General features: G+C 45.0%; 2 protein-coding genes across 4 annotated transcripts in view; both read left to right on the top strand.

The window, feature by feature from the left end:
- Positions 1-8,455, top strand: part of Marchf2 (membrane associated ring-CH-type finger 2) — a 28,627-nt gene extending 20,172 nt beyond the window's left edge. For both annotated transcript variants that reach the window (XM_021652881.2, XM_021652882.2), the window contains 2 exons: positions 971-1,180; positions 7,753-8,455. In XM_021652881.2, the coding sequence (XP_021508556.1) occupies positions 971-1,180; positions 7,753-7,911 (369 nt within the window). In that variant the 3' untranslated portion in view covers positions 7,912-8,455. The remainder of the gene's footprint in view (positions 1-970; positions 1,181-7,752) is intronic.
- A 4,627-nt stretch (positions 8,456-13,082) lies between these two features.
- The window catches only part of Hnrnpm (heterogeneous nuclear ribonucleoprotein M), a 41,225-nt gene continuing 39,733 nt past the window's right edge, over positions 13,083-14,574 (top strand). For both annotated transcript variants that reach the window (XM_021652877.2, XM_021652876.2), the window contains exon 1: positions 13,083-13,247. In XM_021652877.2, coding sequence (XP_021508552.1) covers positions 13,135-13,247 — 113 coding nt within the window. In that variant the 5' untranslated portion in view covers positions 13,083-13,134. The remainder of the gene's footprint in view (positions 13,248-14,574) is intronic.

The raw sequence follows: 14,574 nt of genomic DNA, 5'->3' as shown, positions 1-14,574 counted from the left end.
CTTTCTTTTCTAGGATGGTGTTAGTAATTGAACCTAGAGCCTTGCCTTACTCATGCCAGGCAAGAGCTGTACCATTAAATTATATCCCCAAATAAAATATTTTAAATAATTTGGTTGGGCATTGTACCATCTTTTCAGCACCTGGAAGCACGAGGGTCAGAAGTTCAAGGCCGACTTGGGTTGCATGAGACCCTGTCTCTGAAAACAATAACAACCCTCCACAGTGGTGGTGGTGATGATGATGTATACATAAAACATAGTTTCACAGTGTGGAATTTTCTACTTGTTGTACTACAGTGGCATTTAAGGGTTTGTTTTTAAGCTGAGCAAACTGATGCACACCTTTAATCCTAGCACTAGGAAGGCAGAGGCAGGAGTATCTTTGAGTTCAAGGCCAGCCTGGTTTATATAGCGAGCTCTAGGATAGTCATGACTACAAAGAGAGACTCTGTTTCAAAAAACAAACAAACAAACAAACAAAAAAGGATTTATTTTTAATTTTTATATAAGTATATGTATGTTCACTTGTGTGCAAGTGCCGAAAGGACAATAGAAAACATGGGATCCCCTGGAGCTGGAGTTACAGGTGGTTGGTTGTGAGCCCTTGGTATGGACGATGGGAACTGAACTCTGGTCCTTTGGAAGAGTAGCAAGTGCTTTTAACTTCTGCCCCAGCTCTCCAGTTGCTCCTCTATCCATTATGCTGGTATTTTAGAGTTTCAGATTGTAGAACATTGGATTACAGAGTTTTAGAATAGGAATAGTCAATCTGCTCTATCTATGCGAATTTGCATGAATGAGTTAACTCCTCTGTTGCCTCCATTTGCCCATCAGTAAAAAGGGGCAAGCACTTAGCAGAACAGTGTTATTTTCTTTTTTTAAAGTGGAGATTCAGGCCTTTAGCCTCCCAGCCCCATCCCTTCTTCAGCACCCCTCCAAATAACCTTCTTCCTCCTCTGCTCCTCTGCAGTGGCTGAAGGACCCAGGGCCCCGCACGGAGAAGCGGACACTGTGCTGTGATATGGTGTGCTTCGTGTTCATCACACCGCTGGCCGCCATCTCAGGCTGGCTGTGCCTGCGAGGGGCCCAGGACCACCTCCGTCTGCACAGCCGGCTGGAGGCCGTGGGGCTCATTGCCCTCACCATTGCCCTCTTCACCATCTATGTGCTCTGGACACTGGTGAGTGGGTGCAGTCCAGGTGGCTGGGCTCAGCTGGGATCCCCAGGCTGTGTATGAGTAGTCCCCTTAGCCCAGCCTTCCTGTTGTTGCAGGGTGGCAGTGTAACACAGATCCAGGGATGCCCCTAGCCAGCACTGAGCCATTTGCTCCAAGGGCACCAAGGCCTGTAATCACTATGGGTCAGGGGGAAGAAGTGTGGCAGATCATTAAAAGGCCTTTTGAAAGAGGTTGTGAGAGAGTGAGTTAGAACAGATATTAAGAAACTGAGGGTGGGTGAGACATCCCAGCAGTGAAGTAGCTGGACCTGTGTGGTGGAAGGTGGAAGCTGACTCCAGGTTGCTGTCCGTCCTAACGTAAGGATGCTGTGGCATACACTGCCCTGGGAATATCTAAAAAATGCAACAAGCATATAGATTAAAAACCTTCCAAGAAATTATGAGCCCCACCGCTCCTGCTGAATTGTTGGCTACTAATAGACTTTGGAAAAAGGGGAGACATTGTCTTCAGTTGTGTACCCACAGCTGAGCCCACTAGCTTCTGGTATATACTGGAACCCATGACCATCCATATGGCTCTGCTTTAACTCTGTATCACAGAACAAAACAGAAAGACATGAATGTGAGGAAAGTCTTTGTAGGGAGGAAAGGCTTAAGGTGGTGGATAGCTGTTGAGAGAGAGTGAGGATAAGAGTGATCAAAGTAATCAGAATGTGTTATATACATATATGAAGTTGTGAAATAAATTAAATTAATAAAAAAGTTAAGAAACAAAGCCAGGATATAGCTCAGTATGTGGAGTACTTCCCAGTTTTTATTTCCAGTGCCATTTTCTCTGGTTTCCAACATTGGGAAGATCAAGACAGGAGGATTAGATGCTCAAGGTTATCCTTTGCTACATAATGAGATCATGGCTAGCCTGGGCTAAATGAGAGTCAATCTCAAAAATAAAAGAAAGGAGTGAGCGAAGAGAAGGAAGAAGAAAAGGATTGAGTGAGGGAGGAAGAAAGAACAGGGAGAGGGAGAGAAAAGGAAGGAAGAAGGGAGGAGAGAAGAAAGGGATGGATGGAAGGAGAGAAGTTAAGGACGTAGGAGATGGTTCAGGAGATAGACACTTTCTGCTAAGCCTGATGACCTGAATTTGATAGAGCATACCTGTAGTCTCAGCTATTTGGAAGGTGCAGGCAGGAACATTGTATGAGCCCTCCAAGAGTTCAGGAACACTCTGGGCAACACTATGATAGTCCTATCTAAAGAAACTGAGTAGAGAATGAAGAAGTGTAGCCACAATACAGGGCTGAGGAGTAGCTTGGTTGGTACACTGCTTGCCTAGCATGCTATAAGCTCTGGGTTCTATTACCTAACACTACATACACCAGGTGTGGTTACAAGCACCTTAGGTGGGGTCAGGAGAATCAGAGTCGGAGGCCAACCTGGATTGCATCTCAAAAAACAAAATGGGGCTGGCACAATGGCTCAGCGGGTAAAGGTACTTCCTGGTAAACCTGGCAACCTTAGTTTGGTCCCTGGAACCCACATAAAGGTAGAAGGAGAAAACTGACTCCACAAAGTTGTCCTCTGGCTTTCACACGAGGACCACCCCCCAATAAGAATAATAAATAATATTTTAAATTTTAAAACAAAATAAGCCAGGAGAGATTGTATGAGGTGTATTGATTGGTTAGGGGTGTAGCTCCATGGTAGAGCACTTTCCTGGCATGTATAAAACTCTCGGTTTCATCCCTGGCACAGCAAATACACAGAAAATTACTCTGGAAGGGGTACCCTATAAAATGTATTTGTTTCTATGTGTCAGTGAAAACATTAATTTAAACAAAAAATTAGTTGTTAGTCAAGTGAGTTGGTAGGTGAAGGCAATTGCCTTTAAGGCTGACATGCTGAGTTTAGCCTTCAGCACCCACATGGTGGAGCAGGAGAGCTAATTCCTACCGGTTATCCTCTGATCTCAACATACATGGCTGCATGCGTGCATCACACACACACACACACACAAATATATACACATATACACACATGCACACCCTATAAAATGTAATAGGAATACTGTAATAAGAATACAATTAAAAAGTAGTAAAAGGAAGAATAAAAGAGAAAGGAAAAGGGGAAGAGTGAGAGAGGGGGCAAAGAGATCCTGAGACTGTTACTAGAACAGAAAGTGATAAGATAAAGTAGGGTATCACTAAAGCAAGCAGTGGTATCTTTGATTAGAGAAAGTCCTTGCATTCTCCTGTTGTCCAGCTATGGGGCCATTCCTCATATCAAGAAATCATTTTCAGGCATAGACATGTAGAGATCATATTTAGCATGGGAGAGACCCTTGCTTTCAACCTAGCAACACACACAAAAGTTTTTTTTTTTTTTTTTTTTTTTTTTTTGTGTTGAGCTGGTCTCAAGTACTTCAGACTCATTACATAGTTGATAATGGCTTTGAACTTTTTGATCTTCCTGATTTTCTCCTCCCAAGTGCATGGGTAACAGGAATGGCCACCACACACTAAAGCAAACACTGTTGCAACTGAGCCTTACCCCAATCCCTGTTAGGTGTTTTTATGAGAGGATCTCAACCTAGGCTATTGTTGAACTCACTGTAATAGTCTTGCTCAGCTTCCTGATTGGTGAGAATTACAAGCAAGAGCTCCTATGCTCACATTGTTTAGTGGTGTCTTAAATATTGCCAATGTTTGCATAGCAAGGATGTGAGGCAACTCTCAGGATACACTCCTTCCACGAAGGAGCGCGTATTATAAAGTATATAAATTGCATGAAAACATATGTACTGCTTTACACCTGCTTGTTTTATTCTTTGTTAATATTGTTTCAAAAGAAAAGGGGGCAGCTACCCAGAACACCCATTCATTGTGTGGGTGCGCCATATTTATTTAAACAATTCCTTTTGACTCATTCTGGAACTTTTGGCAATGTGTAGGATATTTTCAACCCCTGTTACAAATAGTATTTTGGGTCACTACCAAGGAAGTTCTTTCTCCCTTCTTTCTTCTCTTTTCCCTCCTCTCCCTTTCTTCTTTCTCTTTTCATTCTGTGGCACTGGGGATCGAACCCAGAGACTTGAGCATTCTAAGAAAGTGCTTTACTATGGAGTTAGTTCCTAGCACATAGAGAGTACTTTATGTGTTCTTAAGTATATGGGTGCAGTTATACACAAATGCACATATATGTGGAGGGCAAAGAGAGGCCAGTATTGGGTGACCTACTCAATCACTGCCCATCTTAGTTGTATATTTTATTCTTACATTTATTATGTGTGGTGTGTGTGTGTGAGCATGTGAGCCATGGCATGTATGTGGAGGTTAGAGAACAGCTTGAAGGAGTCTGTTCTTTCCTTTTACCATAAGGGTGCTGGGGATTAAGCTTGGATCAGCAAGTGGGTCAAATACCCTTATCCTCTGAGCCATTTTTCCAATGCATCCACCTTTTCAAAAAATTTTTCTTTTACATATTTTTGAGATACAGCCCTGGCAGGCCTGGAATTTGATACATAGATCAGCATGGCCTGCAACTCACAGACATCTGAATGTGTCTGTTTCTCGAGTTCTGGGACTAAGGGCATTTACCATGATACCCATCTTTTAAAAATAATTTGAAAATTACATTTATTTATTGTCTCTGTGTATGTACTGGTTAGATGACAACTTATAGAAGCTGGTGCTCCCCTTCCACACCATGTAGGTCCCGGTTGTTCAGCTGAAATGTCAGGTTTGGGTGGCCTTTACTTACTAAACCATTTGGCCAACACTCTACCTTTTATTTGAGACAGGTGCTCTCACTGTACCTGTAGCTCATTGGTTTGGCTAGAATGGCTGGCCAGGGATCTGTAAATTCCACAATGCCCAGCTTTCGTGCAGCCGATGGGGCATGGGTGGGAGGGGGTTGAAATCAGGTACTCACACCTTATCAACTGAGCCATTTCCCTAGTCCCCCTGTTAACCGCTCTTTTTTGGGACAGGGGTCTCACATAGCCCCTCAAACTTGCTTCTATGTGGCCAAGATGACCTTGAATTCCTGATCCTCATGTCTGTACTTCCTAACTGCTGAGATGTCCTGTATGTGCCAGCACATCAGTTTCTGTGGTGCTAGGATGGAGCCAGGGGTTTATGGGAAAAGCAAGTGTGTTACTCTGAAGCTGGTCCACTTAGGGACATTTTCTGTGTTCATAAGCATGTGGGTGCGGGTGTGCACATACGCACATACATGTGGAGGCCAATATTGGGTGTAACTAATGTAGAGACTAACTCCAAAGTAAAGTACTCTTCCAACTGTGCCATCTCTCCAAATAGTGTACATTTTTAAAAACTGCTCCGTTGTTCTCCGCCTGTTTGTCCTTCCCCTCCAATACCCATGGTAAGCACCCATCTTTTATTGTCTCCACAGTTTTTCCTCTTCTGGAATGTCATGTACTTGGGAGTCAAATAGTACAATAGCATGTAGCCTCTTCAAATTGGCCTCTTTTGCTTGGTTGGTTGAATTTGTTATCTCTATGCCCTTATCTTGGCTTTTTATTGTTGTCGTCCTTGTTCCATATTGAGTATTGAACCCACAGCTCTCTTGTACTAAGCAAGCATGCCATTGCTACATTCCCAGCCCTGTTTTTTTTTTAATTTAATTTTATTTGTATTAGTGTGAAGCTGTCAGATCCCTTAGAATTGGGATATAGGCAGTTGTGAGCTGCCATGTGGGTGCTGGGAATTGAACCTGGGTCCTTTGGAAGAACAGACAGTGCTCTTAACCATTGAGCCATCTCTCCAGCCCCCCAGCCCTGTTTTTTGTTATTTTGAGACAGTCTCACTAAGTAGCTCATATAGGCCTGAACTCACTTTGTGGTCCTGCAAACCTTAGATTATGATTGTCTTGTCTTAGTCTTCTGAGTAAATGGGTTTACTCAGTTGCTTAGGTTACATTCCTGCACTACCAGTCGGACTCTTTTTTTTTTTTTTTTTTTAAATTTATTATGTATACATTGTTCTGCCTGCATGTACACCTTCATGCCACAAGAGGGCACCAGATCTCATTATAGATGGTTGTGAGCCACCATGGTTGCTGGGAATTGAACTCAGGACCTTTGGAAGAACAGTCGGTGCTCTTAACCCCTGAGCTATTTCTCTAGGACCCCAGCTGGACTCTTTTGTTGTCATAAACAATGATGAAAATCCCAACCATTCTATTTTACCGATGAGGACTCAGGAGCCAGATGCTGGGGTGAAAACTTGCTAGCTCAGAGAGGCAGAGAAAACACTCAGCTGACCTTCTTTCTCAGCTCAGGCCTGGATGGAAAAAAACTGGCAGGCTCAACAGTACAGCTGACAGCCCAGGAGGAAAAGGCCAAAAAACTCAAAGGCCAAAGGCTTGCTAGTTCAAAGCCCAAAAGCCAGGGAGCTGAGGAGCTGAAGCCTAAGCCACAGCCAGAGCTTGAGCCTTTTCTTCTTCTCCATGCTTCTTAAATACCCCTCACCTCAAATTCCCTCCTATTCTTTAATCCCTGTCAGTTGTTTTCTTGATCTGCCTCTTGACCTAGGGTTTATTTTATTAGATCCCGTATACAGGGAGCTCTTGGATTAAAGGCGTATGCTAGGGCTGGGTGAACAACACCATAATCACCTATTTACAATAAACAAAGTTCTTGGATTAAAGGTGAGTATTAGTTCTCAACCAAACCAAACAATAAACATGGTTTTACAATTTTGGGGTTCACAGTGGAATCAAATATCTTGCAACACTCTTTTTTTTTCCAATTTATTTTATTTCATGTGCATTGGAGTGAGGGTGTCATATCCCCTAGAACTGGAGTTTCAGACAGTTGTGAGCTCCCTTGTGGATACTGGGGATTGAACCCCGGTCCTCTGGAAGAGCAGCCAGTGCTCTTAACCACTGAGCCTTTTCTCCAGCCCTACAGCTGGATTCTTTTTAATAATGCTGGGATTGGAATCCAGGGCCGGACAAGCACTTTACCACTGAGTTGCAGCTCCAGCTCTCACTTCTTTTAGTGTATGTGTGTGTGTGTTTGTTTCTGTGTGTGTACACACACCATCAAGTGAGTCCTAGTCTCTAACTCCCGTCCCTCCCCAGTTTTGAGGTTAAAGGTATAGCAGAGGTTTGCTTTTACATGAATGCTGGGGATTTTAACTCAGGTTAAAGCTTGCACAGCAAGTGTTCTTGTCCACCACTCCCATAAATGCACCATCATTTTTATCCTCTTACCTATGAAGGGACACCTTGGTTGCTTCCAGGTGGGCATTTGTGTGACTGCTTGGGGTTAAATAATCTCAAGAGGCTGGGAGGACTCCATTCTAATCAACTGTTAGAAGGAGGGCCTTGCTCCCTGCTGGGGTCAAGGTGGTGGATCCCCCACTTTTACAGGACTCAAAGCTTATCAGAGCATCCCCAGAGGACCAAATGGGTGAGTGTCTGTACAGTCTTCAAGAAATGCCCAGAGGTGGCACTGCTTCTAGGTTTGGCCTTTGGCAAATGCCAGAGCCCCTTTCCTCCCCAGGGTAGAGGCCTGTCTCTACCTTCCCACCCACTGCAGGCCTGCCTCTGCAGGTCTCTTTCCGATACCATTGCCAGCTGTACTCAGAATGGAGGAAGACCAATCAGAAAGTCCGCCTGAAGATTCGGGAAGCAGATGGCCCAGAGGACCCTCACCATTCCTTTCTGGCTGCTGGACTCTTAAAAAAGGTGGCAGAGGAAACTCCTGTGTGAAGGCCTGGATGGCTGGGCCCTGCAGTAGCGGAGAGACCAGAGTCAGATGGCAATGCCCTGGCATTTGGAAGGGTGGAAGCTGCCTGACTTTTCATGCACAGCCACGATGCTTCTCTGGTCAAGAGCCACAACAAGCAGAGCCTGCTCTGCGACCTCTGTGAACATATTTTCAAGGTTCTGTTTTGCACATTGTTGTCTTTGACAAGAAAAAATGGACAGACTGGAGCTTTGGATGCAGCAGGCACCCCTATCTCATCCTGAGATCTGTTTGACTCCTCTTGGCCAGCAGCTTTGGCTGCTTGTGTCAAGGGTACCCATTGGACTAGAAGGTTCCAGCAAGCTTCTTGTGTTACTCTGCACCTAGCCAGCTTGCTTTACTGGCACTCTTGACATTATAAAGTTGCACTGCATTTCAAAAACCCACCCCTGGATGAATAAAAGGAGCCTTTGCTGGCTAACATGGACTCGTCAGTTACATTTCTAAACTGCTGCAAGGGAGTGATTCTATGGGGGCAAAAAGTATAAAATGCTTGGTTTTGAGCGATCTGTTTGAAGCTTATTTTCTTTTCTCCTGTGATACTTAGCAAAAAGCAACTTAAGTAGCAGTGAAGAGATGGCTCAGTGGTTAAGAACACTGGCCACTCTTGAAAAGGACTGGGGTTTGATTCCCAGTACTCATATGGCAGCTAATGACTGTACCTAACTCCAGTTCCAGGGGATCCAGTGCCTTCTTTTGGCTCCCATGGACACTGCTCACATGTGGTGCAATATATACCTACATACAGGCAAAATGCCCATTACACATAAAATAATTTTTTAAAAAGGTAACCTAAAGGAGAAAGCTTTTTTTTAGCTTACAGCTCTAGGTACAGTCTGTCATGGTGGGGAAATCAAGGCACAACTGAGATGGGTATTTCTACATCAATCAGTTCAATCAAGGTGATCTCTCACAGCCACACCCAGAGAGACTTATCTCTCGGGGGACTCTAGATTGTGTCAAGTTGACAGTTAAAGCTAATCTTAATGGAAGCCTAAGGAAGAAGGAAAGTCAGAGTGCTGAATAAAGAACAGGATGCAGTACCTTTAGAGATGTCTCTGTGGTTAATGTGCTCTCTGTAACCTATGTAGATTTGGGGTGTGTGTGTGTCCATCCCAGTGATGCTACCACTCAGGAGAACCTGGAAGCAAGCTTGCTAGCTAAACTAACCATATGCACAAAGCTCTGTGTTCAACTGATGGATCTTGCCTCAGTGTATAAGGTGAAGATGAGTGAAGACACCAACATTAACCTCTGGCTTTTGCATGTACATGCACAGGTGCAAACATGCATGCACATACACATGCATGAGGGAAAAAAACAAAAGAACAGGAAATGGAGTTAGTTTATGTTTATTATTATTATCTTTAATTATTAGTATTGCTGGGAGAGGTCAGAAGAAACTTTGTTAGGAGAGCAGGGTCTCTTCTTCCCCCTTTATATGGGCTCCAAGGATCAAACTCAGGTTTTCAGATTTGCACACGTGCTCTTACCCATTGAGCCATCTCATTGGCCTGGGCAAGGTTTGTGATGAATGATCTTTAAAAATATTATTTTAAAGCGTGTATGAGTGTTTTGTTTTCCCTGCCTATATGTGAGTGTACCATGTACATGCAGTGCTCACGGAAGCCAGAAGAAGGCTTGTAACTTGATGGAGTTACAGATGGCTGTGAACTGTCATGTGGGTGCTAGAAACAAAACTTCTATAAGAGCAGCAAGTGTTCTTAACCACTGAGCCATCTCTCTGGCCACAATAAATGATTTTTTTAAAAGTTTTTTTAAGCTGATGACATAGTTTAGTGATTGAGGACTTGAATAACAAGTACTGTATTTGATTCCTAGGATCATTAAATAAAGTTTTTTGTGTGTGTGTGTGGTTGTTGTTTTTAAGACAGGGTTTCTCTGTGTAGCCTTGGCTATTCTGGAATTGCTTTGTAGACCAGGCTGGCCTTGAACTCACAGAGATCTGCCTGCCTCTGCCTACCAGGGTGTACCACCACACCCAGCATAAATAAAGTTTTTAATATAATTTTAGTACACCCACACACAGATTTTAAGATAGGGTCTCCGTAGCTCTGATGGGCCTGGAGCTAAAAGATCTTTTGCCTCTACCTTCTGAGTGCTGGAATTACTAAAGGCATGCAACAGCATTTCTGGAAATCATATATATATATAAATGCTACTGGGAATTGAATTTGAGCTTCATATATTCTAGGCCCATGATCTACCATGGAGTGATATAGTCAGCGACAAGTGACCTTAAGAATAAACCAAGTGGTAGGGAGTGTGTGCTGGAGAAATGGCTCAGTGGTTAAGAGCACTGGATGCCCTTCTATTGAAGAGGACCTGGGTTCGATTCTTAGCACCCATGTGATGGGTCACAACCATCTATATCAACAGTTTCAGGGGATTCAACATGCTGTCCTGGCCTCCATTGACACCAAGTATACACATGGTGCGCAGACACACAGGCAAAACACCCATACACATAAAATAAATCACAAAGGGCCTTTTGTGGGGTACACATGTTTAACACCAGCACAGAGATGCAGATCTCTGTGCGTTCAAGGGCAGCCTGAAATACATAGTGAGTTCCAGACTACCCAGGGCTGCATAATGAGGCCATGGATCAAGAAAATAAAATAAGCCAGGTGGGGTGGCAGATGCCTTTAGTCCGAGCACTCAGGAGGCAGAGGCAGTAGGATCTCTGCGTTCAAGGCTAGCCTGATTTACATGAAGAGTTCCAGAACAGCCTAAATGGAGGTTCTATCTCAAACAATGACGATGAAGATAAAGGCAACAACAACAGAACAAAACAAAAAACCTCCTCAAACCACAAAACAAAACAAAAAAATTAAAACAAAACAAAACTTGAGAGTATACAAGGGCCATGTATGTAGCTCAATGGTATAAAACATGCTTAACATGTAGGAGATCCTGGTTCCATACCAAAAGGAAAAAGGTAAGAACAATTTTCACTTATTTTGTATTTCCAGTGGTCCAGATGCTCTTTGTACTTACTAATAACATTCTTATCTGGATCACCATGGATGAGCCCCCCATTCTGAGCCTGTTTCATACCTCCCTTCTTCTCTGGGGAAGGAACGGTTATTGCCTCAATTTTTAAAGGTGGGAAGAGAGAGACCCAGTATGTGAATACCTTTATATGAAGTTCTACAGCTATAGGAGCTGAAGATACCTAGTTAAGCTTTGTGCCCTACCTGCTGGCAGAGTCAGGAAAGATGCAGAATGTGGCTGTGGCAGTAACAGCTTCTGTTGCTCCTCATCCTCTGTTCTTGGTTTAGTTGGCCCTGAAATAGTGTCAATAGGCTGGGGTGAGGGTGTGACAAAACATAAAAACAGTATCTTGCTGCTGTGACTGGCAGTGCAAGGGGAAGCCAGTTTTGCAGAAGGCAAAGACTTTGGCCTGTAGGAACAGTAGGCTGGGAGGCTTCATGGCTGGAACAGTATGATTGAGGAGAAGGGCTGAAATGATCAGCATTAGGTGACAGGTGAACTGATATCCATAGAAACAAATAATTATACACAAACACCTTTGCTCTCCTGGCCTACCTAGCTTGGGATATAGGGCTGCTGGAGATGGTGTAATGGTGCCCCAGGAGGTGCCATCAAGGAGAGAGAGAGAAGGGAGGGAGGGAAGGAGGGAAAGAGGATGAGGAAAAGGGTGGGAGGGGGATTTCTGTTGTACAGCTCTTCTAATGCAAATGCTTTGAATTGCATGGAGAATTTTAGTTTGATGTTAGGCTGTCAAGAATTCTGCACACAGGGCTGGCTCTGGTTCAGTGGGTAAAGGTGCTTGCTGCTAAGCTTAAGAAATAACTTAAATTTGATTTCTGGAACCTACCTGGTGGAAAGAGAAAATTAACTTCCACACACAAGCCATGGCATGCTCAAAGCCTGTATTCAATCACACACACACATACCGTGCCAGAAGAATTTTCTTCTTTCTGCTTAGGTCCATTTAAAGAAAACTGGTGTCTCTTTGACATGACATGGCCATTGTCACAGCAGGTGTGGTTATTGCCCAAGATAGAACCCTTCCTTTAGCATTCAGTCTTGTTTGGAGGGACTTGGGAGGCTGAGGACCTATTGGCAGTAGTTGCTGGAGGAAAGAAATATCATTTTCTTCAGTGGCGTTGTCACCATTTTAGTTACCCATGCTGCGGTAAATAAATAAACCTCTTATCAATGCTCTTGTAAGAGAACCCAACACAGTAGGTCGAAAAACAATGACATGAAAGTTAAAGGGGGTGCTGAAGGGATGGCTCAGAGGTTAAGAGCACTGGCTGCTCTTCCAGAGGCCCTGAGTTCAATTCCCAGCAACCACATGGTGGCTCACAAGCCTCTATAATGAGGCAGAGCACTGTATACATAATAATAATAATAAAAAAAAAAGTTAAGGTGGGAACCTGTTGGAAAGAAGGTTCAGTGGGGAATGGTCCCGGAGGATAAAACGGTATCAGGCGGTGAATACGATAAAAATCAGTATTGAAGCCGGAAGAGTGCGTGCCTAGAATATTCAAGTCCCTGGGTTCAATTTCTAGTACTGAACAAACAGCATGGTTCCTCTAGCCTTTCATTCCAGCAGTCAAGTGGTGGTGGGTAGCTTGGACATTCAAGGCCAGACTCTGCCATACAGAGTTCAAGGCTAGCATAGTCTAGAAACTCTAAAAAAAAAAAAAAATCCTAAAGAAACTCAAAATACACGATGTACATACATGAAGTTGTTAAAAAATAAATCAATGGCCAGGCGTGGTGATGCATGCCTTTAATTCTTGGTAGGTTGTAGAGATAAGAGGATCTTACAGGCCAGCCAGGGCTACAGAGTGAGACCCTGCGTCAAAAAAGAAAATTAATTGATAAGAAAAACAGAGGGAAAATAGAAAGCTGGAGAGACTAGGTCAGCCTGTGCCTGCGTCTTGAAGTGCGGGGGAGCGATACAAATCTATCGCGTCTTCCCACGACTGTGTCCGCGGGCGCTGGGGGGCGTGGCCCGGGACTTCGGAAGGCGTGGACTGACGTCCTGGGGGTGTGACCCGAGGCGAGCAGGAAGCGGGAACTGGTCGCCGCACACGCAGACGTTACTGGTCGTGCGGGGTCACGTGAGCGCGCAGGCGCAGCCCAGCACAGCCCGTTCCCTCACACAAAGCCTAGACGCTGAGAAAATGGCGGCAGGGGTCGAAGCGGCGGCCGAAGTGGCGGCGACAGAGCCCAAAATGGAGGAAGAGGGCGGTGCGCCCTGCGTGCCGAGCGGCAACGGAGCTCCAGGCCCCAAGGGGTGAGTATTCTAACAACAGTTTATCCTTCTCTAAGTCCAGCCGGGCTGCTTCGCAGCTCCGTTAGGTCTGTTAGTTGCTTTCTCTTCCCTACGCCGGCGCCTTGTCTGCACAAGCCTTTTCCCTCTCGAGGGTTAGGGGCGGCCAAGGCTGTGACGACGCCGAAGCCAGGAAAGCTTCACGGGGCTCCCCCTGCTGACGGCGCTTGCCTCCGCTGCCTCGGCCTCCCGCGGGCCGGGCGCATCGTCGAGGCCTCAGGCCTATGGCCTGGTCTTTTAGTCTCGGAGCAGTGATGGCGCGCGGACTGCAGGAGCCCAAGGCCAGCTGCATTTCTCACCGGGGTCTCGAGAGTTGAGCCACTCTCATGCTGTGTGATTTTAAGCCCTCAACCTACAACCCATGGTGGTGGAAGTGTTCTGTCGGTTCCTCGGAGCCAAGAAGTTAGGGGCGGGAGGGGTGCGCGCGTGGGTGTCACGTGTACGGTCAGCAAACGGCAGCGGGACCGGGAAGGTTTTGGTACGGGCCTCGTTGCAGTGTTCCAAGACCCCCTGTGTTCACTTCTGCAGGAAGTGGTTCCATCAGAATGGCCCCGGACTCGGGCTGCTGGGTTGGAGTCCTTCCGCCTCCTTTGCCTTCTTCCTTAAGTGCGCAGTTTGTATCAGTGGGGAGGAATGAACCCAGCTTGCTCAGTGTTCATCATTAGCAGCAGACATAAAGTGTGCGGGTGGAGGCAACTCTTCGGGGTTTCAGAAATTAGAATAGTCAGATGTCATCATCCCCTTTTTGGAATCCTGCTTGGAGGTTTGTCTAGGATCCTTGGCTTGTTTTTGTAAGTTTCCTAGCTCGGCCTGATGAGTCCCAGCTTTTTGGGAGGAGTTGGAAGGTGCAGGATCCAAAGTGCGAAGTGTGGCCAGGCTATCATTCAGCCAGTGGGAAAATGAGCGAGACCCTGTCCTTAAACTTAAAAGATGGCTGGGAACGTAGCAGTGTAATAATAGAGCAGTGCCCTGACGCTCCAAAGTCCGTAGATTCTATACCAACACATCTGCAGGGTGGTCCTTCCTGGACCAAAAAATAGTCTTCAAGGAGAAAAACATCAGATTCTGCTTCTGTGGAACTCTACTCACACTGATATACTTCTGCTTGAGAGGGTTTGGAGAAACATTTATCTCAGAATTTTTGTGATCAGTCAAATTTGTAAGGTGGGAAGTTTTAGGATTCTGGGAGTTGAAAGTACTTAAACACTTGTTAATAAAGTATTACTAAGTAATGGCTACTTTGTTACTGGAGGAAATTCCAGATCTTTTATCTTAGGCAAAAGTAAAACAC

Source organism: Meriones unguiculatus, chromosome 17 (genome assembly GCF_030254825.1).
Source record: "Meriones unguiculatus strain TT.TT164.6M chromosome 17, Bangor_MerUng_6.1, whole genome shotgun sequence".
In the NCBI taxonomy this organism is placed as follows: Eukaryota; Metazoa; Chordata; class Mammalia; order Rodentia; family Muridae; genus Meriones; species Meriones unguiculatus.
The sequence above is the reverse complement of the archived record's forward strand: the minus strand, read 5'-3'. Positions and strand labels throughout refer to the sequence as shown.